General features: G+C 31.4%; 4 protein-coding genes across 9 annotated transcripts in view; 2 read left to right on the forward strand and 2 right to left on the reverse strand.

The window, feature by feature from the left end:
- Window positions 1-4052: 4052 nt before the first annotated feature.
- On the forward strand, window positions 4053-8831 carry LOC111032422 (MAGUK p55 subfamily member 7). Of its 3 annotated transcripts, none has more exons than XM_022312748.1 (13): window positions 4053-4306; window positions 4373-4439; window positions 4513-4799; window positions 4861-4992; window positions 5448-5480; window positions 6114-6281; window positions 6356-6552; window positions 6621-6739; window positions 7488-7847; window positions 7990-8192; window positions 8265-8405; window positions 8459-8644; window positions 8726-8831. In XM_022312748.1, the coding sequence occupies exons 2-12, from the start codon at window positions 4391-4393 to the stop codon at window positions 8633-8635; spliced, it is 1866 nt and encodes a 621-aa protein (XP_022168440.1). In that variant the 5' UTR covers window positions 4053-4306; window positions 4373-4390; the 3' UTR covers window positions 8636-8644; window positions 8726-8831. The 3 variants fall into 3 exon arrangements, with proteins under 3 accessions (XP_022168440.1, XP_022168442.1, XP_022168441.1); XM_022312750.1 differs by having other exon boundaries at window positions 7668-7847; XM_022312749.1 differs by lacking the exon at window positions 5448-5480.
- A 1481-nt stretch (window positions 8832-10312) lies between these two features.
- On the reverse strand, window positions 10313-12311 carry LOC111032423 (protein canopy 4). The gene is made up of 5 exons (XM_022312751.1): window positions 11963-12311; window positions 11764-11884; window positions 11557-11691; window positions 11401-11485; window positions 10313-11342 (listed from the first exon to the last, which is right to left on the reverse strand). The coding sequence occupies exons 1-5, from the start codon at window positions 12060-12062 to the stop codon at window positions 11163-11165; spliced, it is 621 nt and encodes a 206-aa protein (XP_022168443.1). The 5' UTR covers window positions 12063-12311; the 3' UTR covers window positions 10313-11162.
- A 381-nt stretch (window positions 12312-12692) lies between these two features.
- LOC111032425 (PXMP2/4 family protein 3) lies at window positions 12693-14229 on the reverse strand. Of its 2 annotated transcripts, none has more exons than XM_022312752.1 (6): window positions 14001-14229; window positions 13795-13929; window positions 13637-13732; window positions 13345-13507; window positions 13156-13275; window positions 12693-13088 (listed from the first exon to the last, which is right to left on the reverse strand). In XM_022312752.1, exons 2-6 carry the CDS (start codon window positions 13890-13892, stop codon window positions 12987-12989), a joined length of 579 nt encoding a protein of 192 aa, XP_022168444.1. In that variant the 5' UTR covers window positions 13893-13929; window positions 14001-14229; the 3' UTR covers window positions 12693-12986. The 2 variants fall into 2 exon arrangements, with proteins under 2 accessions (XP_022168444.1, XP_022168445.1); XM_022312753.1 differs by having other exon boundaries at window positions 14077-14228.
- Window positions 14230-20372: 6143 nt separating this feature from the next.
- The window catches only part of LOC111032421 (mitogen-activated protein kinase kinase kinase 13-A), an 18084-nt gene continuing 11314 nt past the window's right edge, over window positions 20373-27142 (forward strand). For 2 of the 3 annotated variants that reach the window (XM_022312741.1, XM_022312743.1), the window contains exon 1: window positions 25747-25909. In XM_022312741.1, coding sequence (XP_022168433.1) covers window positions 25773-25909 — 137 coding nt within the window. In that variant the 5' untranslated portion in view covers window positions 25747-25772. Of the gene's footprint in view, window positions 21178-25746; window positions 25910-27142 lie in introns of those variants that run through there. The other variant, XM_022312744.1, reaches the window with a different exon arrangement.

The following is a 27142-nucleotide window of genomic DNA, read 5'->3' on the forward strand; positions in this document are numbered from 1 at the left end:
ACTATGCTCACGTATAGGCTCCGGGACACGGATGTAGATACCTACCTAGTGAAAAGAGCGGCAAACCCGTTAACCTAACCTAACAATTTGCGCTTGATTCCTTCTTAAATATTCCATCGACCGTCAACAATAATAAACAATAATAATATACATTTATCGCTCAGCTCAGAATCTAAAATTGAAATGAGTATTGCGTGCCAAATTGAATGTGTCGCATTCAATAATATTAGATGTACCACGGTTTGGCCATCCTTGGTTAGACTTTAAGATTTTAGTAGGCATACCTACTTTTAGAATCTGCGGTGTGGAGCGATGAATGCATTTGTTTATTAGTATTGGCATACTCAAATCCAGGACAGTAGACACGGCAGGAGGGGTAAAGCACCCCTTACAACATAGAAAGTATTTAAATGTACTTACGAACGTTTAAAACTCCAAAAACCAACATTTGAATAAATGTATATAATTTTATCGCAAAAATCATAGTTCAGAGTGCATACAAAATCAACTTGCACAAACATTATTATATAGGGTAGGTATACAAATATTTAGTATGCGGAGGAACCCGCTTAAAGTGCTTCTCAACCTCAGGTACAATTTCTTGAAATTCGCATATTATATTTGTGTTAAAACTTTGAAGCAATGTGTGTAGGTAAAAATAATATTTTAATCTTGTTACACAATTTCTCGTTATCTATTATGCACCGAGTCATAGAACAACAAACTGCAAATTATGTAACCGCTGATGGTATTTTCGTTATTTTATAATACCGCAGTATATACCGTGATTCGGTATGATTACCGTTGTTACCAAAAAAACCATGCCACGGTTATTACCAAAATACGGTATACCTACATTTATTATTATTTTAATACAATCATAATGACATAATATATTATTATTATTTTCATAATTTTCATCACGATTTTGATATCATACTATACTCGAGACAAAACCCAACTATTTTCATAGGTAATTTTAATTTACCAAGATCCGGCATTTTCCGGGGTAATACCTTACTGGTTATATATGGTATATTCTCTAATACCGTAGATATTTTCAAAATTTCAACTCTACAGTGAAAATTATTGCAAATGGTTTAAATTGTGAATGAAGGCGAAGGATGTAAATTATTATTTTACGATGCTATTATGTGTTTTTTTTTGCGCCTGTTATCATCTATTTTGGAGCGGTAAAAATGCTTCCATCTTCAATATCTTTTCTGATAGGAAAGTGAATCTAGCCAGTACTTTGAGCAATCAAGAGTTAAAATTTCAGGTACTTCTCTTAATTATTGAGTAAACAAAAAAAAAAAAAATAGGGAAAAACAGAAATTTGTATACTCTTAAACAGTTTTTAACATAATTTATATATATTAAATTTGAATACTTAAAATTGATTTTATTTTATTCAAAAACGAATTGCCGTTTAGATGCTTGAAATTGTCATCAAATAATTTTAGGTATTAGCATTTTATACACTTAACACTTGTTATAATTTAAAAATATTTTGATTGTTTTTGGTAGAAAAAAAAATCATGGAATGAAACTAAACTTTTTTATTTTTAGTTCCAATAGTAACCACTATGGCACTATTATGAGTAGACAATCTCGAATATTAAATACGACTTTTTTTTTACATGCAAACATTTTTTATCGACAATAATGGAAAAAATTGAAAACTACATAAAATATCTCAAAAATAGTCAAAATATTTTGTAAATTATATTATGCGAGAAAATAAATTTAATCAAAAACTCGTTATACCTAAAAATTCTCGCTATTCCTTATTTTTTATTTTTCCCAAACCAGGTTATATTTTACTTTTAATCTAGATTCACTCTTCTCCCAGAAAACATACTGCATTTTTCTTCTATAAAAAGTTTCTCTGGACAAAAAAAATCACATACAATTAATACATTATCTCTCCACTTTTTTTTTATTTTTTTTTTTTTACAAGATATTTACAATCTATTCATAGAACAATAAAAAAAAATTTGATAAGAGTAATAAGCATGAAAAATATGACGGAAGAAGCCACCCATTGATGACACTACCTATTTTATTTCAGGTTAGTAAGGGGATTTTCTAGAATTCATGCATTTAGCATTAGCAGGTCACAACACCAGTTACGTTTAAGACGTCTAGCGGGATTGCCCGGAATCGAAGGGATTGCTAGATTTTTTTATAAGAGGGTTAGGATGGTTGGTTAACTTATTGTGGAAACGCTTATAATATAGTTTTTCTTCGTCTTTGGCAGAATTCATCCTGAGGTCTTGATGTATACATCAATAGAATTCTATAGAATGGTTGGAGACATATAATGTGGAGCATTAAGTAGTTTCCTTAGCGCAATAATCTCTCCACTCAGAATTAAAAGTTAAAACTATCTACTAAAGCACAATTTTTTTGTTTTAATGTTTTGACATAATTGAATATTTCATTTTATTTGTTTTTTCAAAAATATTCATGGGATCTTGGAATTGTACGTATATTGCTATATTTTACAATACGCAATAACATTTTCAAAATGCTTTAGTTTAATTTTAATCTATTGTTTATTCACCTATACCTACCACTAATCTATACCATTCTGCACTTCTAGTCAATGGCGTGATTGTGTTGGCAAGGGGCGTACCTAAAGGCCCTAAACCATAACTTGTATAAAAACATTTAAGTACCTAAACATTGAATAAAAATGGTTTAAACTAGAGAATGGGATGGGGACTATGAGTTTTGATTTTGATTGATAAAATAATAATTCTCCTCCCTCCCATAGTTTTTCATAAAGTTACGCCATTGTCTACCTTAAGTCCGTTTCGACTCTAATGATATTATATTAATAATATAGTCAGTAATAAAAAATGTACTCTCATGTGAAAGATAAGAACGAAATGTGTTCCTGTCGAATCCGAAATTTGACAGTTCCACGGTCTATGGCGTCTATGCCCAATGAAAATATAATTATCAATTACAAACCTAATGATCTAAAAATCAAAATTATACGCCACACAAACTGCAACATGTACATGTTCAAAGGTGTAATTTTTATTTAACGACGGCCATAATATTAAAATATAATATCATTTACTTCGCTACGACCATTATAATATATTATTAACGTCGCTACGAGCCTTATATCATAATAAAATGCGTATTTAATTAATGTCGCGACGACGGGGCCGATCGGCGATCAGATCTGCAGTACGGCAGATGCGCGCGACTTTATTTCGGGAGCATTTCCATCGCGATAACGCAGATCGGCGGCCGGGTGACGTATGTCGCCGAGTTCGCGTCCGGTAAACCGAAAACGAATAGTCGGCGGGTGTGAGTACGTGACGACAACAAACGACGACGCAGACGTCGCGGTCGCGTAGACACGCCTGACGCCACGGAGCGCGTAGGACGGCGGTGCTTCTATTCATAACCCGCGCGCGGGGTCGGTCGTGGTTACAGACACGCCGCCCGCGACCGTGTCTTGACTCGTCTGAGGACGCGTGGTCCGACCCGACAGACGACGACCAATGTCGTTAATACTCGTTACGGTGACCGCGCACATCAGCTTGTGATGAGCGGTGCCCGAGACACGGAGCTAAAATGGGACGAGTTGCAAGAGCTGTGAAACGTGAAAAACAAACAAACTTCAAACACCACAGACTTCTACAACTTACCGTACTACGGTATTGAAATCGGCGCGAAACCGAAGCGGTGGGGATTTTGGCGCGTAGTTCCTCCGACAAATCGGTCGGAATCGGATACGCCAACGCCAACGCAGCGACATCCAGCAGCGGATGGAAATAATAATAATAATAATAATAATATAACAATCAATAACAATAATTAAAATCGAGGATTCGCCGGTGACAGGTGGGCGAGCGGGCGGGAGCAGCCCCACAAGGCCTGCGAGCGGCTGTGCTGTCGGCGGAAGAGTAGGAGGGGAAGGGAGGCGCCCTGCGTTGGCGGCACTGCGGCGGTTTCAGCTGACCCAGAATCGGATCGCGCGCGCCAGCCAGTCCTGCGGGAAAAAATAAAATGAGAGAAAAAAATAGACAAATACTACGCTTATACACAATATTTTAATATGTGTCGAAACGAAGCTGTATGACTGCAGTGGGTCACTGACGAGGCTGTGCTCACCGAATTTTCTTTCGATTATCGCGGAAAATTATTACCGTGAACCCAACCGCCGCTAGACACGTACAATTTATATCGTCGTAGTGTCTATGGACCGTATTCTGACTAGGTGATGTCGACGATTACTGTCGAGGACCGACTTTCTTCTGTTGCTATGCACGTCGCCGAACAAGTAAGATGATGTGATGATAAAAAATTCGCCACCGACCGTCTTCTGACTGGTGTGTCGCTGTTGCAGGTGTACTGTTGAAAAAACATGAGCCCCGCAATGGAACAGAACAACGTTGGTGGGGTCTTCGATCCCGGTAAGAAGACATTGACAAAACTTCCAAACACTGCGGATGTATTGACTGGTGATTGTATTTGTTTCTTGTTTAGCTCTGGCCGGCCTACTGGAATCGTTGGTGGGATCGCGAGACGCCATATCTGCGTCCAAAGAAGAACTGGACTTCTTGTCCAACTTATTGCAAAGCAAGGAACTGCATGCTTTGTTCAAAGTCTACAACACCATTGTTGACCGAGTACGCGACGATCGGCGATGCTCTCCCGTGTTGTCGAGTTCCATGCAAACCACTTTGGACGTCATGGAAGTTATATTGCCCAGGATCTCTCTCAGCGAAACATCCAGACAACTTTTTCAACTATTGCAAAACCCTCATATACAGGTATGTGCAGAAGTCTGACTACGTTGTATTTGAATTAATAACTTTATGATGAACACTTTAGGGACTTCTGTGTGCCCATGACGCAGTAGCTCAAAAAGACTATCTACCCCGACTGCCAGACATTCCTCAAGAGATGGATGAGGATGAAGAGACAATCAAGATTGTGCAATTGGTTAAAAGCACTGAACCATTGGTACTGATATGTAGTGAAATGTCCTAAGCATGATCATGTTTCCTTTATTATGGCGGTGTATACTACTGTTTATTTTTATTTATATTAATATAAGTGCTTGTTTCTTCACTACCAGGCAGCAATTGCTGTAGTTACAATTTGTTATCAACAATAAATTAGTTCCTAATAATTAGATAATTTTTGGATTTGGTTCATTCACCATCTTCTCCACAAGTTGTACCTATGGCATTTGCTTGTAGCTTTTTATTTTAAAAAATGGTAAAGTCTTTATTTTATTCTAGTCCACTTTTTGTTTTGTTTTTTGTGTTTGTTTTTTTTTTGTATATATTTTTACGTACCTAATACATTTTTTCTTTTTTTTTGCAATTTGCATTTTATTTTTTAACAATTCACAACCATAACTTCTTAATGGTTAATCTGTTGTTTTTTGTATTAACTGTTTTGCATTTCACAAGGATGGGGAACCTGATTCAGCTGAACCAATTGTGGTAAGTAGGGTGATAGGTTTATCAGGTGTACATTTGTTTAAAACGTTATGAAACCATTATTAGTTTTTAACCTTTTGCCATACAATCGTACAGACAATTCTATGGTTAAAATGTGTGTTATAACATTGTACTGTATTATTTATAGACATAAAACAGTTAATTAATGTGTGTCATTAATTAAGTGAGCATGGTTTTACATTAGTGTTCTAATTTTTTATGGCCTAGTGTTTTGTACTACTCAGTATTTATATTAAAGTTTTTTAAACTATTGCCAATAAGCCAATAGCTCCAAATACCTCAATATATTTCCCCCCCCCTCCCCGATGACATAATAATAATTATATTGTTAGAAAGAGACGTTTCTTTTGTAAAGTTATTGAAGAAATCAATAATGTATGTTAAAATTTAGAAATCACAAAAAAAAAATCATACGTAGAAATGAGAATTGTGTTGAACATGTATTTGTAAAGCTTGAAAATAAATCATAGTTTACCTGTGTAATTCATTTATGATAAGATATAAAAATTACTTTATACTTTTAATCAATGAAAATAAAAAGAGACAAAATAAAAATGACAATCGATTGCTAATAATTGTAAGGTTCACGATTACAACAATTGGTGAAAATTGCAGGGTGCCACAATAAAAACTGATGAAGAAAATGGAAAAATAATTATAGCAAGGGTCATGCATGGTGGTGCTGCTGACAGATCTGGTTTAATAAATGTTGGTGATGAAGTTTGTGAAGTGAATGGAATTAATGTTGAAGGAAAGTCGCCAGCAGATGTACTCCAAATACTAGTATATAAAATCAAATTATGATATTATTTAAGTAATGAAATAAATGGGAAGTAATAGTTTTGGTTTACTCATAGCAACATTCTGAAGGGACAATAACATTCAAATTGATTCCGGCAGACCCAAAAGGTGGATCGCGAGAAAGTAAAATGAAGGTCCGAGCCCATTTTGATTTTAACACTGATGTTGATCCTTACATTCCATGCAAAGAAGCCGGTCTAAGTTTTACCAAAGGAGAAGTGCTTCATATTGTTAGTCAGGATGATCCTTATTGGTAATTTAAATTAAATTTTGGTTGATTATTATTAGTTTATGATAAGTTTATTACATTTACAAATCTAGGTGGCAAGCCCGGAAAGAAGGTGACCGTAATATGAGAGCTGGACTTATACCTAGTAGAGCTCTGCAAGAACGTAAAATAATTCATGAAAGATTGTCTATGACCGATCAAAAAAAGAAATGTAAGTAGAAATGTGTGTTTTATATTTCTAATCAAAACAAAATAATTATAATTTGTTCACATTAACTGTTTTTTTAATAAAATGAACTATGCTATAATTTTACTGATCAATAAAAAAAGGAATTTATTATTCCTATGATTGTTTCTACCATATGTAAATTTGGGATATAAATTATTATCTGTAATTTCAGTCATATGTTGGACATGGTTTTAACAAAACCAAAACTTAGTTTTAAAATTGATTGTTGGGACAACAATATATACTGTACCATGTGCAGTTTATGTTTCTATGCCACTGTATAATTTAATACTCATTTATTAGTACCTAGTACTTAATTACCTAGATATTTTAACAGTATATTATGTATAATATTCTATAATGGTTTGAAACTCATGTCCAATTTGTTAATACAAGTTTTATATTGAAAATGGAGTTGGTTTAAATATTTTACATTAATAGCACTGCAAACACACAAGTGTACATACTATATACATATTTAAATAGTGGTTTGTTTAGTTTAATTTTAATAATCATTAATCAATTTAATATTGTAAAAAGTACCTATTTCTTTATTATTATTATTTTTATTATTGGGTATTTTTTTTCCTTTCTAATAATAAAATATAATATAACATACATTTTTATTAATTTAGTGTTTTGATTATTCTTTTATTTTATTTTTTTATTAACATGTTTTTTGTTTAGTAGTGTATTGTGATTAACATGTGGCTATGTTTGCGGATTACAGGGGTCATGGATACCATTAATGGGGGTTGTATTGGTGGGGGCGGAATGACATGTTTGCCGGACCGTTCATTAGCCAAAGACCCATTATGTGGGTCGTTGGCCGCTCTGAACGATCTCGGTGAAGACATGGCGTCCGAATGTTCGGTACGTACACGTGTTAAAAAGGTTATCTATGACGCAGCTGAAAGTGATGACTATGACCGTGAAGATATTGCTACATATGAAGAAGTGGTGAAGTTGTATCCGAGAAATGAGCTTCCCCGGCCCATTGTTTTAGTTGGTCCACCTGGTGTTGGTAGAAATGAGCTGAAGAGACGTATTATGGAACTAAATCCTGACAAATATCACACACCTGTACCACGTGAGTAGAAGACAAATGTTTAAATATTTTTAAAACACTTTTTTATTGTTGGAATTATTGGTGTAATAGAAATATTTTAATTAACAATTGTCGAAACATTGAAAAAAAAAATTATTATCACTTAATTATTTTCACTTAATAGATACATCCAGATCTCCTCGGCCTGGAGAAGTAAATGGCAAAGAATATAATTTTGTGTCAAGAGAATTAATGGAAGAACAAATAGCCCGTGGTGAATTTTTAGAATTTGGTGAATACAAAGGCAATCTTTATGGCACATCTTTAGAAAGTGTTAAATCAATCATACGTTCCGGACTTACATGTATTATAAATCCGCATTATCAGGTAGAATTCAAAATCCGTGTTTTTATTATAATAGTTTTTTTTGCCACCTGAAATAATGATTATCTGTTGAAGGCATTAAAAATGTTACGTACCCCTGATATAAAACCTTACATTGTATATATTAAGCCACCAATATTTGACATATTAAAATCAACTAGAAATGCAGCATTTGCAATGTCAACATTTGATGAAACAAATTCTAGAGGTTTTACAGTAAGTGTACATTGAAAAAAAAAAATTTACATACTACATGAAGTCATATTTAGGATGATGAGTTCAATGAGATACTAAGAAGTTCAAAACGAATAGAATTTCTTTATGATCATTGGTTTGATGAAATAATAGTTAATGATGATTTCAAGTCGGCTCTAGAGCAATTATTAGAAGCTGACCATAAATTAAAAACCGAACCATTATGGGCACCTGCTTCTTGGTTACAGTAAATTTTTACAGTAAGCATATCATAATTTTAGCTCTTTAGTGTTAAGTAATTACCTAAGTACTATATACTAATATATCATTTTTGTCAATAGTTATGCGCGGAAACTAGTCAATGATTCTTAACCCGCCACCAAAACAGTATTTTAAATGTCCAATAGAACACATCAAACTTTGACCAAATAAAAAATGAATCGATCAACCATTTTGTTCTAGTTTTGAATGTATGTAGTCATATAATTTAAATAGATTTTAAAAATAATAATATAATAGTTAGAAGAGTACTGAAAATAAAATTCAACTCTTTACACACAATAATTTATTTATGCTTTTAGAAACAATGTTAAATAACTTTTAATAATATGCTATTTAAGGTTGTGAAATTTATTTTAGATTATAACTAATCTATTTTTACTCATTTCTAGTCAATAATTTTTTAAATCCCACATTTATTGAGATTTTATTAGTAAGTCTTAGGTCTTACAAGTTATGTTTTCTGAAACTTTATCATTACTAATTACTTAGAGTAGGCATTAAGCCAGTTTTTGAGAAATGTATTTTATTTTATACAAGTTATGTTACTGTCAAATAGAATTTACAGCATACTTGATTCAAAATCATACACACAACACACCAGACGTATACCAACATGACGTGTAACTGTTGTTCAAATTTAATTTTGATACACGCTGTATGATAACATTATTTATAGATACTATTTTAAGTAAGCTGTTATTATTGTTGTATTTCATTCATATTTCATGACATGCCCACATGCCAATGGAACAAATATTTGTATTTATTTTTAAATCTTATTGAATTAAGTTTAAATCTGTTCTGCAGCCTAAGGTGGAGATGAAAATGTATGAATTATTTATCAACTTACTCTAATGATGAAATACATTAATATATTAGGGTACATTTGTTGAATAATTAATTGTGTTATTGTAACTATTTTTTTCTCTATTTAAAAAAATGTTTTAATAGTTTATACAGTGGTTTTTAGATTATTGACGTGAATTTTATGTATACTCAACATTAAATAAAATGTTAATTTAAATCATATATACTTGACACTGTTTTATATTATGTATATTCCTAATTTATTATTTTAAGAAACTCGTTAAGTTTTTAATAACAATATATATATTTCACTTTGCAACATTAAGTGATACCAAAAGTTACATTCATATGAATATGAAATTTTTAATATCACATGAATATATTTTTTTTTTTTGCATTTACCATTTGTCGACAAAAAAGAAAATGTAAGAAGGTACATAAATGATTACTTTTTAGTGGCGTCTAAAATGATCCACCATTTGTGGTTTGCATTGCTCATTAAGAAGTCGTCCTATGACAGAAGAAAAAGCTGTCTGGTCGGCAGAACAAAATTTTGTTGATTATCTACCATCAACATGGCACAATTTGTACAAACTAAACATACTTTTAGTATTTTAAGATTTTTAAATTTTAAATTAAAAGGAAGGTTGAACAACAATGTACAATACATTGTGCATTTGTGCCTCAAAAGGCAATTATGGTAATTATTTGACCAACTTGAGCAGGGTTGTCCAACCCACGGCCCGTGGTACATTGTAATATGCCCCCATATCAATTTCAAAAACCATCAATAATTTATATACATTATACTCGTAATGATAAAAATATTATTCTCAAAATAAATTACACCTTAAAATGATTTAATAGTTAACAAATGTATAATCGTTTTTTACAATCGGATAGCGATAGTACATTACCCGGTATCGTATGATTTAAAAAAATGTATTATTATAAAAATATAAGTATGTGGCCTATGACAAATTCTATTAGCATAAGTTTGACCCAGCTTCCAGTATTAAAATATTCTTAATTGAAATTTAAAAAAATTATTACTAATGGTTGAGTCTTAAAATTTGTTGTAAATTTATTAAATATAGCAAACATTTCATTTTTATGGCACAAAAATTACAAAAAATATATGTTTAAAACAATTATGATTACTTGATACTCAGTATGAGTAATAATAGCTAATGAGCTGCTAATCAATAATATAATATGATACATTAGTCAGAATTTTTAAAATACATTAAGGGCCGTTCTTATAATGCCCAATTTAAAGTTAACTGACACTTAACCAGCAGAATTCTGCCAGGAATAAAATCTGTCAGCCGGTTAGCATTAAACGACACTTAAGCGGACATTGTTTAGAATGGCCCTTAATTTTTAGGATAGTAATTAGTAGTGATAATTTACAATAAGACTTGGGACACATTAATTTATTATATACTCATAAAAAATAAAATATTACATGTATTGTTCTATGTTTAAGTGAATTCAAATGACTTACAGACTATAATAAGATAAAAAGTACCTGATTACCATATTTACTTAATTCGTTATTATAAATAAATGATTTTAGATGTCAGATAGTTATACTATTATTGCATTTAAAATTCTTTACGTAATTTCAATGATAATGTTTATGAAATATTAACTTTATGTACAAACTTCAAAACGTGCATCAATTTTTTACAATTCTTGATTTATCCGTCTCGTATCTCCTTTGGATGGAGATGCTTCATCTAAGCATGTTTGATCAGAATCTTTTAATGCACGGTCTTTGCATAAATAACTTCTTAAGCTTTCAGCTTGATCGTTAAAATACCATTGCTCTATATCTGATTCGTAGGTTTCCAACAAGTCTTCACACTTAAAATAAAATACACATTATTATTTTAAACATTTATCATTTTAAATAATTACCTACCTGCGTTTTCATGTTTGTAATTTCGACCGAAGGTTTGTCCCAAAGTTCATACGGTATTCCAAGCTCAACTTTTACACCTTTATTCCTAACAACAGACAAATATATTTATTTTCAGTTCGTAGTGCACAAAATGTACATTAATAACAGCTAACTTACACGAGGCCGTGTAGTGTTTGAAAAGTTTGACTCATTCCTTTAGCAAATCGTGTACTATCGGTCCTTTCTTTGTGAATATTATACTTGAGTATTCTTTCACAAAGGCCATCTAGTGATTCGACTAAACGCAGTTCCCTTAATGACATAATATAAATAATATATTTTAAAGAAACCAACCGTAAAATATTAATGATATTTGAAACTCACGATTTTTTGTATTCTTTTTTCTTTTTTGGTAGATCGATCGAATAACCGAGCTCCAAATATTCACTCGTCTTACCGGTCTCCAATAAACGACCCTCTAATTCTTCCGCTAATATTTTGCAAACTAAAACAATACACACAATTGAATGTTTACAATTAAAATCCATCACAAATAATAATACATTTAATTATATTCACAAACCTTCACATTTATTAGCATATTTAACACCATCCTCTGCTGTAGTACTCAAAGATTTAGCTATGAGCAATATGAAAACTAGTGACTTTATTAACAAAATCATTTTATTGATTTTACTTGATACTTTGTTAGATACTTAACAATACATAATTATATAATACTCAACTTTGATAATTAATTACTATAAATTTAAGGCAAACCGATTACCAAATACTAAAGAAGTTGTAATTATTTAAAAATCGATTTTTTAATTTTCAATCCTGGGGGCTTCGGCGGGAATTCTGAACCGAAATCGAGCTTCGACTGTCGAGTAATACCTATCCAATTTCAATTTTCAATGTTATTTTTTAAATATTTTCTTATCAACACTGTGGTAATCGTTATCAAAGGATATAAAATTATCAATGGAATAAATAATAGATAATGATTCACAACGTTTTTTTAAGAGATAAGTGCTGTTCTCTATAGTCTTTACGTCGTGCTGATGGCGTCTGTAATGTAATTTATGCTTACTGTGATATTTATATTATTAAAGACAGTGTTTTCATTTTAATTGTTTCTGTATAATTAACAAAATATTTCAATCTGATATCGGGCTTATTATAGGCATTGGAGCTTGGCAAAAAAATTAAATTATGATTCTTATCAAGTCCTAAATTGGAAAGTTGTTTATTTTAACTATTACATTTTTGTTCAACATAATATTATAATTATTTATAAAATACACCGTAACTTTCTCTCAATAACTTACGTTTAATAGACATTTTTTAAATAACTTTTTCTATAAGTACAAAAATATATATATTATATTGTAATACAAAACTAAGTTCAGAAGCCATTGATCTCTAAAGTCTTATTTTTATTTAACACCCACCTATTTGAGCATTTCCCAAGTTTTTAATTAATAAATCTATAGTTATATAATATTCAGATAAATTAATGGATAATTAAAACTAGTCAATAAATTAATAATGAAATTAATATAGGTAGATACATTTTATAATAATTTCTTGATTTTGATCCTTTGTTATTTAACAATGTTGGCTCGTCTGAAATCATCTGTGCGTTTTTTGTATGTTATAAACATGGCCCAAAAGAAGCCAACCATATTGTGGAACAACACTCTCAACTGCAACAAAACTCTAAATTAGTGAAATAAACTCAATAAATAAATAAATTATGAAATAACTGTTTACCATTGGAGGTACAAATTTAACATTAAAGAACTGTATCAATGAGACAATCTGCCAATTTGCTTTTAATATGGGCCAGTAAATTGCATATATTTGCTTCATTGTGTCTTCATGTGATTTTCCCTAAAATAATTAATATTGTTATTATAGTATTGTATTCAGTAGCTCTTGTGTAAAATATTAATTTCATACTTCAAATCTTGACAACACATATAACGAAAGAAACTGATAAAATGGTGTAAATAATAAACGTTCAATACCAAATTTTAAAAAAACCATTTTTGATGAATTTTCTGGAAAAGTGCTTTCTAAAGACTCGTAGAAAAAATGAGGTACTGGCCCACCAAATAAGAGACTGCAAAAAAAAAAATTTACTACATTAGTACACTACATTAGTATTGTAATTATTCAATATAAAAATTACACGTTAACACTAATAATAAATAACATTCAAAATGTACATAATAATCTGATTTTTGGTTACCCGAATAATCCAAAAGCCACAACACTGTCCTGGTCAATCATCTTAGCTCCAGCAATGTTTTGTAAAGTAATGTTTCCAAGTGATGCAATAATACAACTAAAAAAAATCATTTTTAAAAATAATAAAAATATAACCTGTATTTTCTAATAAGTAATTACCTGGTAATTGATTTTGTGCGGATAGGTCTGGAATTCAAGCGTTCCAAATAGGTCAATACCAAACCTTGTAAAAATTCAGCAGGTTTTGAGAGTGCCATTTTGAAAAATATACCAATTGCTTTCTTATAATATAATCTGTAAAAATAAACAAACACATTTGAAATGTAGTTGTTTTTATTTAAATGGGTATAGATAGGTTATTATACATTTATAAAAACCGCTAGTGCTTAGTTTTCCTTAATTTTTACTAAACGAAATAAACAATTTAATAAAATAATAAACCTTAGAAAGTAATAACGAAACGTATCAAAACATTTGGGCTTGGACGCTGAATTCCACAAGTGAGTGTGAGATGTTTAGATGTTTAGTGTTCAAACATGTTATTTACTTTCCAACGTGACATCGGCACATCGCACGTTCTCGTTTCCTATCAAAATATTTCCTATCTCAAATTTCTGGGTCAGGTAATCATTGTTATTTACGAATACTCGCGGAACACTAGATCGTGCGACGTGTATCGTTCTTCAAAAAACGATTGACTATTTTTTTTCATCATAGCACGTACTATACGTTTGATAATATTATTATTATTATTATTATAGGTACCTTAAAATATAATATTACACCTACAACTGATCCTGCATTCCTACTGATATAAAGCAGGAACCGCCGACCACAAGTACCGCTCTTCATTTTTATTTGACTGTTCAATAAGTCTATAGACCTTTGTGCTACTATTATAGACAAGCAACGAGTGTAAAGTAAAAACATAGAGGGCGCTTTTTGTTTACTCGTCCGCTCATTATGTATGGTTGTGCGGGGTAGTAGGGTAAGACATACAGATTTATAGATTGTTGTATTTTCGTCGTCGAGACAGCCCACGCCTTTGCAGTTTTTATGCCGCTCGTAAGTCCTAATGGAGTTCTCATGTAGGTACAGCTCTTCAGTAATCGGTTTTTGTCTAGTCGTACCACAGAAGAACAATAGTAATTATTATTCTGTGGTAGTACAAGCCGTAAGGTCGATGGCCTATGCGCGTAGTACAATATTAGTGTACCTACAACTGAACCATAATGTATGCTATTAATTACTATAATATTATGAACTTTATAATTTCATAAAACTAATGATAGAACGCATGAAATAAAAAATCACAGTTATGTTTATATCTAGGTAGTAAGTGAGTATAGATAAGTAGAATGCTGCTCTCTGATCAGTGATCTCGTTAGTCAGCTATTTAGATGAAGCTTAATATAAAGAATGTATCTAATATCTATAGACATGTATTGTCATATTTAGAAATATAAAAAATAATTATTTAATATTATGTAATATAGATTGTAGACTACCTGTATAGTGTACCTTGCATTATATTTTTTCATTGTCACGGTCGAAAACATTTTCGTTCACAAACAATGTCAAGGTAGATTTTTTCACTCAGGGTACTAGATCAACATACTACGCCACTACGAGCAGAGGTCTCAGACTAACTTGTGAAAAGGAAGCACTTGAAGTTTAGCGTGGAGACTGGAGGATGCTGGTTGTCCCGAGAAGATTTCATAAGCAGAACCAGTATAAAACTTAACCTACGTCTACTGGGGGCTCTGGAATCGGTGTTTTTGTACTAGCACCCTCTAGGGCAGGCAGTCTCGGGTCCTCTGTGCCCTGTAGGTACCATAACCGCTGTGTTTTTTTTTTATTATTTCACAATTTAGGCTGCATTAGACCTTGGCAGTAATTGTCGAGGTTGGTCGGTGTTTGATATTTACATTATGAATATGGATTATGAATTATTAAAACCGTTATCAAATCGTAGAATAATATTTCTGTTTCAGTTTATTGTATAGGTACATATATAAATATAGTGTAAGTACACCGTACAGATTGAAACTAGATAACAAATAATACCAACATATTCTAGTAGCTAGAGGTAAGTACGTGAAACATCGTTTTAAAAAATTATACATTTATACAGTAGCTGTATTATCTGCAGACTCCACCGGGGTTAAAATTTATCCACCCATCTACCTTTTTCCGTTTTGCTATTTTATTTTCTGTGACCAATAGCAACCCTAATAATATACAAACAAAAAAAAAATATATTTACATGAGCACAAACAAAATTCAGGTGTGAGCCAACATTTAAGGGTTGAATTTCGGCATGAAAAGTAGCCTATACGAACCGTCCGGGAGCCCAAGGAATATGTGGTGCCAATTAGTCAAAAACTGTGTATATTTACACAAGAAACATCAGAAAGGCTTTGGGTTTTATATTATATGACGTTGACACGTTGTTGAATTATTAATATTACGCATTCGTGTTTAGCTAAACTATATTCGAACGTAATACAATTCTGAATTCTTAGTATATTATCACGATAAATGTATCAATTTCTTCCCTCGAACTTGAAGAAATTGGTTCCAGTTTATTAGTATCACTTACCTAGCCATAGTTTAATTGGGAATAGCGTTAAAAATAAACGTAAAAACAGAAGATACTGTTGGTATGTACCTGAAACATCTCTTACTCTCTAAAATACGTAATCACTTGCTATTTCATCACTATAAAATAAATACCTACACAAAAATAATTAATAATTATATATACCTATACTAATTATAATTAAAATTGAATACACATTATTATTTGATATAAAAGTGTGCAAGTAGGCTTAAAGCATACAAACATATTATAATATTATATTGATACTGATGATGTACATAATGCTCGTAAAATAAATAGTATATATATTTATTACAAGCTTCCTATACAAGTTCCTCTAACAATTAACGATTTTTGGGCATTTTGATTTTGCTTATTGTATATACTATTCTGGCTAATTTTTAATTTTACCTATTACTTAATTACCCATCGTTTTTTAAATAAAACCATTACCAGTTTTTTGTTTAAACGATAGGTAAATAACCAAGGCAAGTAACCTATTTCTTTTTTATTTCATAATCAAAAACAGATAGTAGGCACTAATAAATGTTTAGTGACCAGTGTTCAATGCTTTAAATAATAACTCAGCATTCTGTATAATAGGTTAATAATTATAATAATAATAACAATAATAATAAGTACATAAAATAAGTTGTAATAAATCTATACCTACCAACATTTTTTGTTTAGTAGGCGTCTATGGCAAACCGCAATGTATGCAATATTGTACAAAGATTATACAACAACATTTTTTAACATTATTATTATTATTAGGAGATTTATATTTTATATGATAAAATGTGATTATTTATTTCAATTATTTAATATAAATAATATTTACTTAATACTATGATTTATGAAAGACATTCATAGTTTAAAATTATTTGGTTAAGTATGTGGCGATGTTACCATGTTGCCATGTTAGTATAATATTATAAAATGACCTCCAGTATACACAGTGAATACAGAACAGTAAACTTTGAGAAATCGAAAACTTTTAGCAATAAAGGGTAGGTACCTAAAATTGGCTAAATAAATTACAAGGTTAGTTGTTATATTGCGAAGGTTGTTATGTAATTAAATTATATACATACAATAATATTATTATAGGTAGAGCCAGTCAATATTTTACAGGATGTTAATTATAAAATTCAACTCAAAAGTTCACTTTGTTTTTTTTTTTATTTATTTAATTTTAAATCTTTGTATGCACTAAAGATGTAAGTAACTACCTAGTTACTTAATTACATATTTAAATATTTTTAAATTATTACATAGATTAGTTCAAACACGATGTAATTAACTGATTTGTTATTATTATTTAATAATATACAATTTTCTTTAATTGAGAACCACCCTTTTATACATGTTATAAATTGGATACATAAAAAAGGTGGGCAAGTAAAGTGAAGTAGTCAATAAGTGTAACGCAGTCCGCCCTTCGGTACACATCATGGGTTGTAATGGATGTGTTAAATTTGAATTCAATATTTCAATGATATGAAAAATCGTTTACGAAAAACGATACTGAGCGAAAGCGGTCAGTTAGCCTATATCACAAAGTATATTTTATGATATCGTTGCTATTAAAAAGTAATTAATTTTACTAGGTATTAGTAATATTGCAGGTTGAATTCATTTTTCTGAGGTTTTTTTAACCTTCAAAGTACTAGTTAGGCAGTAACCACCATCAAAGTTTAAGTTCATAGTATTTTTAGTGTTTTCTACACTGCAGCTAAAGATGACGTCAGACACCCAAAAAAACACATACGCACATGATTGTAAAACCGATACATTCATCGTTCAGCTCAGAATTTAAAAAAGGTCATTAGTGTATAGTGTATGAAAGAATAAGTTTTGGTCAAACTAAAAATGTTTATGCAGACATGTAATTAAACAAAGACTACCGTTATATGTATATAAATTACGTATGTATGGATTGTTGAGTTAATATAATAAATACCTATACATCAGTGACGGCGGCATATATATCATTTGAAGCAATTGCTTCATGTCTAATTTAGGTGGGTGCCGGTGGTATAATTGTAACACCTCAATACAATTATTGTCATAACAAATATGATAATTAACGTGGTAAATTATCATTTTGATGTAATGAAGCCGAATAAAGGTTAGGTTGGTGGTAAAAATATTAAAAATGTACAATTTGCTTCAAAGACTCAAAAAGTTCGTGCCGCCACTGCTCTACATAATAATAATATAATATATAATAATGAAACACGTAAGTAACCTATTTAGTTACATATTTAGTATATGCACGCCACTAATGAAACTGAGACAGCAACTATCATATTTTTGGATTGTCCTTACGTATATAAACTCATCACAATATTGACTATCACTATTGCAACAATCTCGGTTGTCGTTATCATAATATAGTTTGAATCCAGCTTAAGTTACAGTTATTGTAGTTACCTAAACCTACCATATCAAATTCACATATTTTCATTATGTATTATAACATGTGATGAAGTGTGTTATGATTAAAAAACCATTTTTATTTATGAATATAGAATAACAATAAGTATCATATTTTAAAGCTACAACAAAAATGTTTATTTAATAACATTTAATCTATTAAAAAAAAGGTCTGACCCTTCACAGCCCATAACAATGATTGCATACATGATGCCTCAACAGATGGTACATAGACCTATAGATTGTGCATTTATTATTATTATAGACCTAGTACAGTGGTTAGAAAAGCTGATTAACTTAAAAGTCATCACGGTTATGAACCTTAATTTTTTATCATAACCATGGAAAGATTATTTGTTACAGGAATAATATTATATATAGGTACCAATGAAAATATATTTTAAATGCAGGTCATCTTAAAATTTGTAGTTTTGTTTAAGACTTAAAGTATGATCGATTTTAGATTTGTCAGGTCACATCATACATGTGCATCGTTTAATACTTTTTTATTGTTCAATTTTAGACGTGTAATCGCCGGCATAACCTATATTATACCTATCACGTAGTCAGAACGACTGCTGTACCCATGTTCAGTATATTGTTATGTATTTCATTATAAGTTTTCAAAACATCATCCGAGACATAAGCACATCTCCGCGGCTAATAGCATTTTTGTAGCTCGGTTCAGATTAGGTTAGTCGTGTATCGTTATAAATTATAATCAATCAAGTTCAGTGTTTCATCGGGTTCGCAATATTATGTTGCGTTATAATAGGTTGAATTGTGTGTAGGTGTATAACATAATATTATTTTATTATTATAGTAACGTGGTTATAAAAACTTAACGACATAAAAATGGACGTAATGGTTTTATCACACATTAAACCGTATATAGGTAATGATGCATAGGTAATAGGTATACATTTATAGGTATAACGATGTACGTGGTATAGGGCGCGAAATGTTTGTCGGGGTCTAGTTTCGTCTCACCTGCTGCAGCGTTAGAAAGCAGAAGGGGAAACCGTTGGACCGCAGAGCCGATCACGTAGTTGCGACCCCTAAAAACTTTTACCCCTCGCCCAACCACACTCACCCCGCCGAGACCTCCCACACACCCCTGTGCACCCCGCCCAGACGTGACGTCACCGCAGACGGCTCGAGGGTGTCGCGCGACGGGGCGGCGCGGCGTGGCGCCACGCGATCGACCGGCCGGCCGGAACGACGCGGACCCTCACCCCCGTGTAGACACGGTGGCGAACCTGAGAACCTTCGCGTCTCGTCCCTGCCGCCGCGCGCACTCCGAATATTTTTATCACGGTCAAATGCTAAATACGCGACAGTCGGCGCTCCGCGGTGGACGCATGTACGCGCGCGTATACGATACGAAAAGTGCATCGTCGTGGTGCAAGATAATAGTGTTCGTGTAAAGTCTCTCGCCGGCGTCGGCGGCATCGTTTTATGGCGTCTGCCCAGCAGTAATAATAATAATAATAATAATAATAATAATATAATCGTATCGACCGAGCGGGGCAAAGCAGTGCACGCCGCAGACCGCAGCACATACAATAGCAACTGCACGGGTACATTTATTACAATATACCGAATACCACGATTGCCGACTCGGGCTGTGCAGGTTGTGACTTGTTGTTGTATATAGTGGTGGTGGTGGTGGTGGTGGCAGCGGTGGTGGTGGAGGTGGTGGTGGCGGAAAGGTGAGAAACCCGGTACCGAGAAGATCTTTTATGTCAGGTACCTGCTTCGAGTGGTAAAAAAACGACGACGCTGCCGGTGAGGATAGTGAATGGGCGGGGAGGTGTTGTATTCCTGCGGTGTACCTATATACAGTGACCGTGCGGAGAGCAAAGATTAGTCATCAAGGTCTTTGTGCGCGCGGGTTGGCTAGTGGCTACGCACGTCGGCAATACCGGTTTCTGCTCTCGTGAAGGTGGCCCAGTGTGTCTGCGTGCGTTCGTATGCATATACATTATTAAATTGTGTGAACGTGTTCGCGTAGTCCTATAACAATATTATCATTGGTGTATACACGACAGGTAGAAATTCGCGTACACCTGCAGCTACCGATAGACTGCAGAAGAAGAAGAAGAAGAAGAAGGTGCGCATAATACATTATACAGTTTATGCGTCGTTCGTGTAGTTATATTACTTACACAATATAGTTCTCGGTCCGTCGCGTACAGGTAGTCGTCCGTCGCCGCGTGTCTTAACCCAGGAGATCGTCACCGTCTCGTTTTCTAAATAATATTATATATGTTTGACTCCGCGAGTGTTTTGTGCTTGGCGCCCTCTTCGACTGCAAGTGTTTTGCTTCGGAAATCCGTTGTGCGGCGCAGTACCATATAATAATAATATAATATACATAGCAGTGCGAGTGACATCGCGATGGACACCGTCCGGGCCGGAAGTGCCCCGAATTTAACCGCCTACATCGAAATGGACCGATTCGGAGGGATATCGAAAGCCGGCGAAAAACTAACTCAAAGGTAAGTTTTCACTTTCGTATACATATAGGTAACTACTCTTATGTACCATGTGTCATAAGTTTGTGAGTAAGTGAGCTTATGAACTGCCTAACTGACCGTATACGGTGTTATATTATTATAATAGCGATGCATCTTATTATAAACGTAGGAATACACTCGCCCGTGAATTTTATTCCAAACCACAAACGTATTATATTTGTCGTGCAAAAGTATAATATTATCTAAAAAATTGTTCATTTGTTAAAAACATTTGTTTGTCAATTACTTATAAATTAAAAATTATGACATGACGTAATTTTTTATACACATAAAAGTAATTATAAACCTAAGTTAGATACATAAATTCGTTTGTTTTATATGAGCTTACTATTTTTTTAATATAATAACTGCCTATCTATGACATTTTGGCTGCACATTTAATTCAAATACCACTTACACAAATTTGTTTCAGAAATAAGACTATATATTATTATACACAAAACTATCTGAGGGATTAAGTGAAAAAAAGTATAATAAAGTATAATTTAGATCAAGTTTTTTTATTTGATCCCCAAAAATATGTAAAATATAAATTTGAATCTTATACTTAAACCTACTTGTTTGTTTCTATTTAAGCCCATTATTTTAACTTAGTAATGTCACCCATACTTTTTTCTATGAGCCGCGTGTCCGCATTACACGCAATACCGTATGTACAGACATTCGGTGAGAGAAGAGAGAAGACCACTTCTATGCTTAACTTGTTTTTTTTTTTTGGTATTGATTATATCCGTTTTCTCTCATATTTGAGTGAAGATGGATACATGTATTAGTTTCGTAATAATGTATTTTTTAGTAGAATAAGTATTACTTCACAGTCGAAACGTTTTAAGTACGCCTACCGTAATGATCCTGTACTATACCAATAGGCAGGGTAAAGGGGAGGGGGTTAGGTGTTCATCTCCACCCTTAAAACCTTTTCAATGAATGCTATTGAATTCATTTTTTAGTCTTATAAAAAACCGGGTAGCTTTTTGTATTCTACACATTAGTGAAAAAGATACGATGAAGTGATGAAGGGACATGCCCCATTATAGTGACTATATAATTTAATAATTTATTACCCATATGCTTTTACATCTTATTTACCATAGTCACCATACCCCTAATTATATTTATTGAACTTTTTATCTAGATTATATGGTTATTTCTTAAAGTAGTATTTTTGGGATTCTCATACATTTTCCCTAGTATATAAGAAAACTATATACAAAAACTGACTAAAATCAATAATGTTGCAATTATTCAAACAATAATAATTAACTGTCCATTAGGATTTGAAATATTTTCCGTTTATTTATGAAAGTATTTGATGAACATTAAAAATATTCGATCTACACGAGAGCTTCTTTAACTTGACATTTTAATACAATCTTGTAACTCATAGGTATCTGGTATATGTATTCAAAGTCTAAGGACTTATTAACTAAAATGGATCAATAATAAAATTAAAAACAATTATTACTCACTAACTATAGGTGTATGCAACTTATATTTAAGTACTACCATGCAGTATAATTGTATTAATATATATATATAATAACGATTATGTCCACGTTCCGTATCAGGTTCTACCAATTTGTTAGTACAAATTAAATCGAGTATGATTAAATTATATACTTACCGGTCGAAATCATAAATCTAATATAATATTTATTAGTTAATTGTCCCTATTCGATTGATCACATTTTAAAGCTTAGATATTATATTGTATATTATAATCGTATTGAAATTTGCATAATATGTAACTTTGAACTTTAATTAATTAATATTTTTATAATAGACAAAAACTTAATATTGCGTAACATAATATTATATTGTAATCTGTGCCATAACTCTTAGATTTATTGATTTAATCATGTTTATGGCTACTGATATAAATAACGCAATAAGTTTATTTATTATTTATTTTCATCTATTTATCACGATTTTCTTGTTTACAATTTCAATAAATATATCAGTACAAAATTACAAAAAATTACTGTTAAGATTTTAAATAAATTCTTTTATTTAATACCTTTTATACTTAAACTGTGCGTATATAAATTGGTATAGTGTTACCTATATAATAATATTAATTGTTAGAAATTCGAATATAAATTATTACAGGTATGAACATTTTTAAATGCATTTTAATTTTCAAGGTTAATAATATATTGCCTTATTATGAAAGTTATATTTATGCATGTTAAAAATATTATGTTCATAAGCTTACCGTTAATTTCGTAGTCTTGTACAGTTTATATTTTGTTAATTTAAGCCCTAAATAATAAGTTTTATATTATAGAGATGTATACATACGTTGCTATATACTTTGTAAAATACATGATATAGTTTATATTTATTATATAGTACATAACATTAAAACTTGTACTTACTACTTGAGGTACTATTGTACTACTGTACAATTAAGTATTAACCAATAGGTGAGGTTAGGTTCTATAGAAATTAAAATATTCAATAGTATAAAAATAATTCCAAATGTATACTAGTTATCAGTGATGAAGCAATCCTTGAAATTTTAGAAAAATTTAAAAATGCTTTCAGTGTTCTATGAACAAATTACGCATGATGTAACCATGTATTCAAAATGTAATTATAAAAAAAATAGTATGAAGATTCCTGCTAAATTCTAAAATGTTATTTACCCATGGCATGAACGGTGACAACATCAAGCTTATAAGGGATTCTAGTTAACTTTTCCCTGCATGATAAAAATAGTAGCCACCGCTCCCTACATTTAAATGATAATAAAATAAACTAATATCTTAGAAAGAGAATAACTGTTGTATGTCTGTGTAATTTTTTATTCTATACTTAGTTAGTAGGTATGAGACTTTAAAAAAAAAATAAATAAAAAAATTATATGGGTTTAGATACTAATATAAATTATCCGTTATCGTATATAAAATAATAAAAATGCTACCATTTTATCAATAGAAAATAATTAAATACATTTGCCATAAATTCATAAACAAATTTCCATTGTTATTTATTCATCGAGTAGTTGAATAAACTAATTAATTACCAATAACATAACATATGCATAAGTATTTCTTTGAAAATATAAATAAACAACAACAATATTTTAATAGCTTCTATATGCCTATTTATACACTTACAGTGCTACCTACAGTGAACTAAAGTTATACATATAATATCAGCTGACAGTTGCATATTTGTAATTAATCAGTTATCACTTTATTATAATTTATAACAAATATGTATTATAGTGTAAACTGTATCAGTATCATACATTCATACTGTTTAATAAAACGTTTAATACCTAATAAGCCCACGCTAAACATTTTTTTTTATTATGTAGCCTTAGGTACCTCATTATTTTAATAAATGTTTCAAGTATTGGTTCTATATATAAATAATTTTAATATTTTAGCAATAATTTTGAATTCTTTCATCGACAGTAAATAGAATAATGATTTAAAAAATGCATTTTTGTACCACATCCAATAATAATATTTGTTTAATTGCCACGTGTCACAGCTATGTGTGTATAATAATATACATAATATATACTTTAGTTGTTTTATTGTTTAGTACCTAGTAGTTTGTCTTTGTTTTTATTCTATAGCGCGAGTAAAGGTGGTAGTACTTCTTTATGGTAGTGGAGATTGAGTCGGTCAAGAATCACGATGAATAAAATACTTAGTAAATACGTAATAAGTAATAACCACGAATAGCACGCATTACTGCAAAACCAATAATACGTGTTCATGTGTATAGACATATTATATAGGACATAATATGTCGTACATAGTGATATAATAATATTACGGCACATATTATTATAGACTTTCGTCGAACCATGCGAGTGAAACTAAAATATACCTATATACTTATGGTGAAAAGTGTCCCGCACATGTCACCTCCAATCACCGTATAATATATATAAAAATAAACTATATAAAGCTGTATTATTATACTTCTGGTACCTATGTAAGTATCTAAGTATATACGGTAATTATACGTATATATAGGACATATATAACTATATATAATTTGTATTCATGCAAAGGACTGTCGTACCTATGTGTATTTCGCGTATACATTGCCGCTAATTGCATTACACACACGCGCGTCTGCGCTGATCACGTGTTCCATTGTCGTCATTTGTTTGCCTTTGAGAATTCTCTAGTTCAGTGTATATATAATGTATTGGGTATTCCACATACACACATTCACATTCATATGTATATAAAAATATGTATATACCTAGATCGTATAATATGTACATTGTACATTTTTTGTGTATACATGACATTGTATATATATATATATATGCACGTTTATTAACACACGCACTCGTGAAGTGTTTAATGTGACGTAGCCGCGAGTTTTTTACTCCGATAATTGTCTATCGTTAATAATGTGGCAGTTACGGTGTGGCGTTTGAGCGTTTGCCAGCCGCAGAGGAGCCCGAATAACCTACCTGCCAGTATTGTAGTTCGCGTCTGTCACGTTCGTCCAATGTGCACACACATAGCTCGTTATTTCGTCGGGATATTCGAGAGACACTCGCTCCGCTTTCCTTCACAATGCTCATCAAAAAATTGTTCCTGCGAAGGAGGTCCAAGCAACAGCCACAGCCGCAACAGCAGGATGTTTCGCAGGACGTCAACAGCGGCACCTGCACAGTTAACGAATCGTCCAATAACGAGTATTTTACCAAAAGGCGAGTTACCTTTTATGTGTGTCGTGTCTGTGGTCTGTGTGTATATGTGCACACCGTTAATGCTATTTGCTTGAAGACAATTAGCGAGATAATTTAAAAAACTTAGACGCGTTTTCGTAATCCTTATTGAAATCTGAATTTTTTAACGAACTCTTCTAAATATTCTAGTTTTGCATTTGTATAAAAAATTGTGTTGCACCTATATTATGTTAATATTAATAACTCCCCAGTCCATATAAAGGCATAAAGAATTGTTAATGAATAAAAAAAAAAGAAATCATTTTTACCATTTAATATTTTAATATTTCCAGTTTTGTGGTTATAGAAAACTGAGTGATCTCATAGTCTCTTACAATAATTTGTTTTCTTATTTTTGTCTCAAGTATAGATAACCTATAATAAAAGTAAACATGTTTACTGTAGTTATGCGGAAAACATTTCCATTTATACAATGTACAGTATAACATAGTATATAGGTAGTCACTATAGCCAGAAAGTCTAGCTAATATATTATTATTATACTCATTACATACTAATAAAAATTAAAAACAACCATTGCATACCACAATATTATGTTCTGTAATCTAACCTGACGGCTGACACAAACAAATAGATAACCTATTAATTATTATACCCAAATATGATAGCCTTGTAAGTAAAAAAATCTTGGTACATGGCATTTGACCTTTTTTTATAAGAATTAATTATTTGCCGCTAATGTTTAACCAGCAATAAGTGTATTATACGATAGTATGAAAAATTAAAATAGCTATATTATTAGAAACATTGCCCTTAGTGAACCTCACAACATTTAAATTTTTTTCAGAATAAATTAACTTTAGTTAATACTTCATTTGTTCTATTTCTATGTACACTTAACTTAATATATGGATAAAATAGTATGGTCTGTATACCTACTTTTTGTATTTTGAAAATTATTAATACAATATGTTTACATTGTTCATTTATATTAGGTATTTTATAAAAGTACCTAACGTTTGAATGAGGTTTTTTTCTTCATTGACATCTATATTTTACTCTCCATATTCTATAAGTTTTTTCTGCATTATTTTACTTCGTCGGCTGACTTTTTCTTGAATTATCTTTCTGTAGTTTCCTATTCTTAAATTTCAAATCTTCTTTTTCGTAAATTCCTATATTTCCCTGTATGTATAGTTGAGCTCCGTAGTAATTTTTCTTATCACCCTAATACTGATTCATTTCAAGGGTCCA

Source organism: Myzus persicae, unplaced genomic scaffold, assembly GCF_001856785.1.
Source record: "Myzus persicae strain clone G006 unplaced genomic scaffold, MPER_G0061.0, whole genome shotgun sequence".
Lineage (NCBI taxonomy): Eukaryota > Metazoa > Arthropoda > Insecta > Hemiptera > Aphididae > Myzus > Myzus persicae.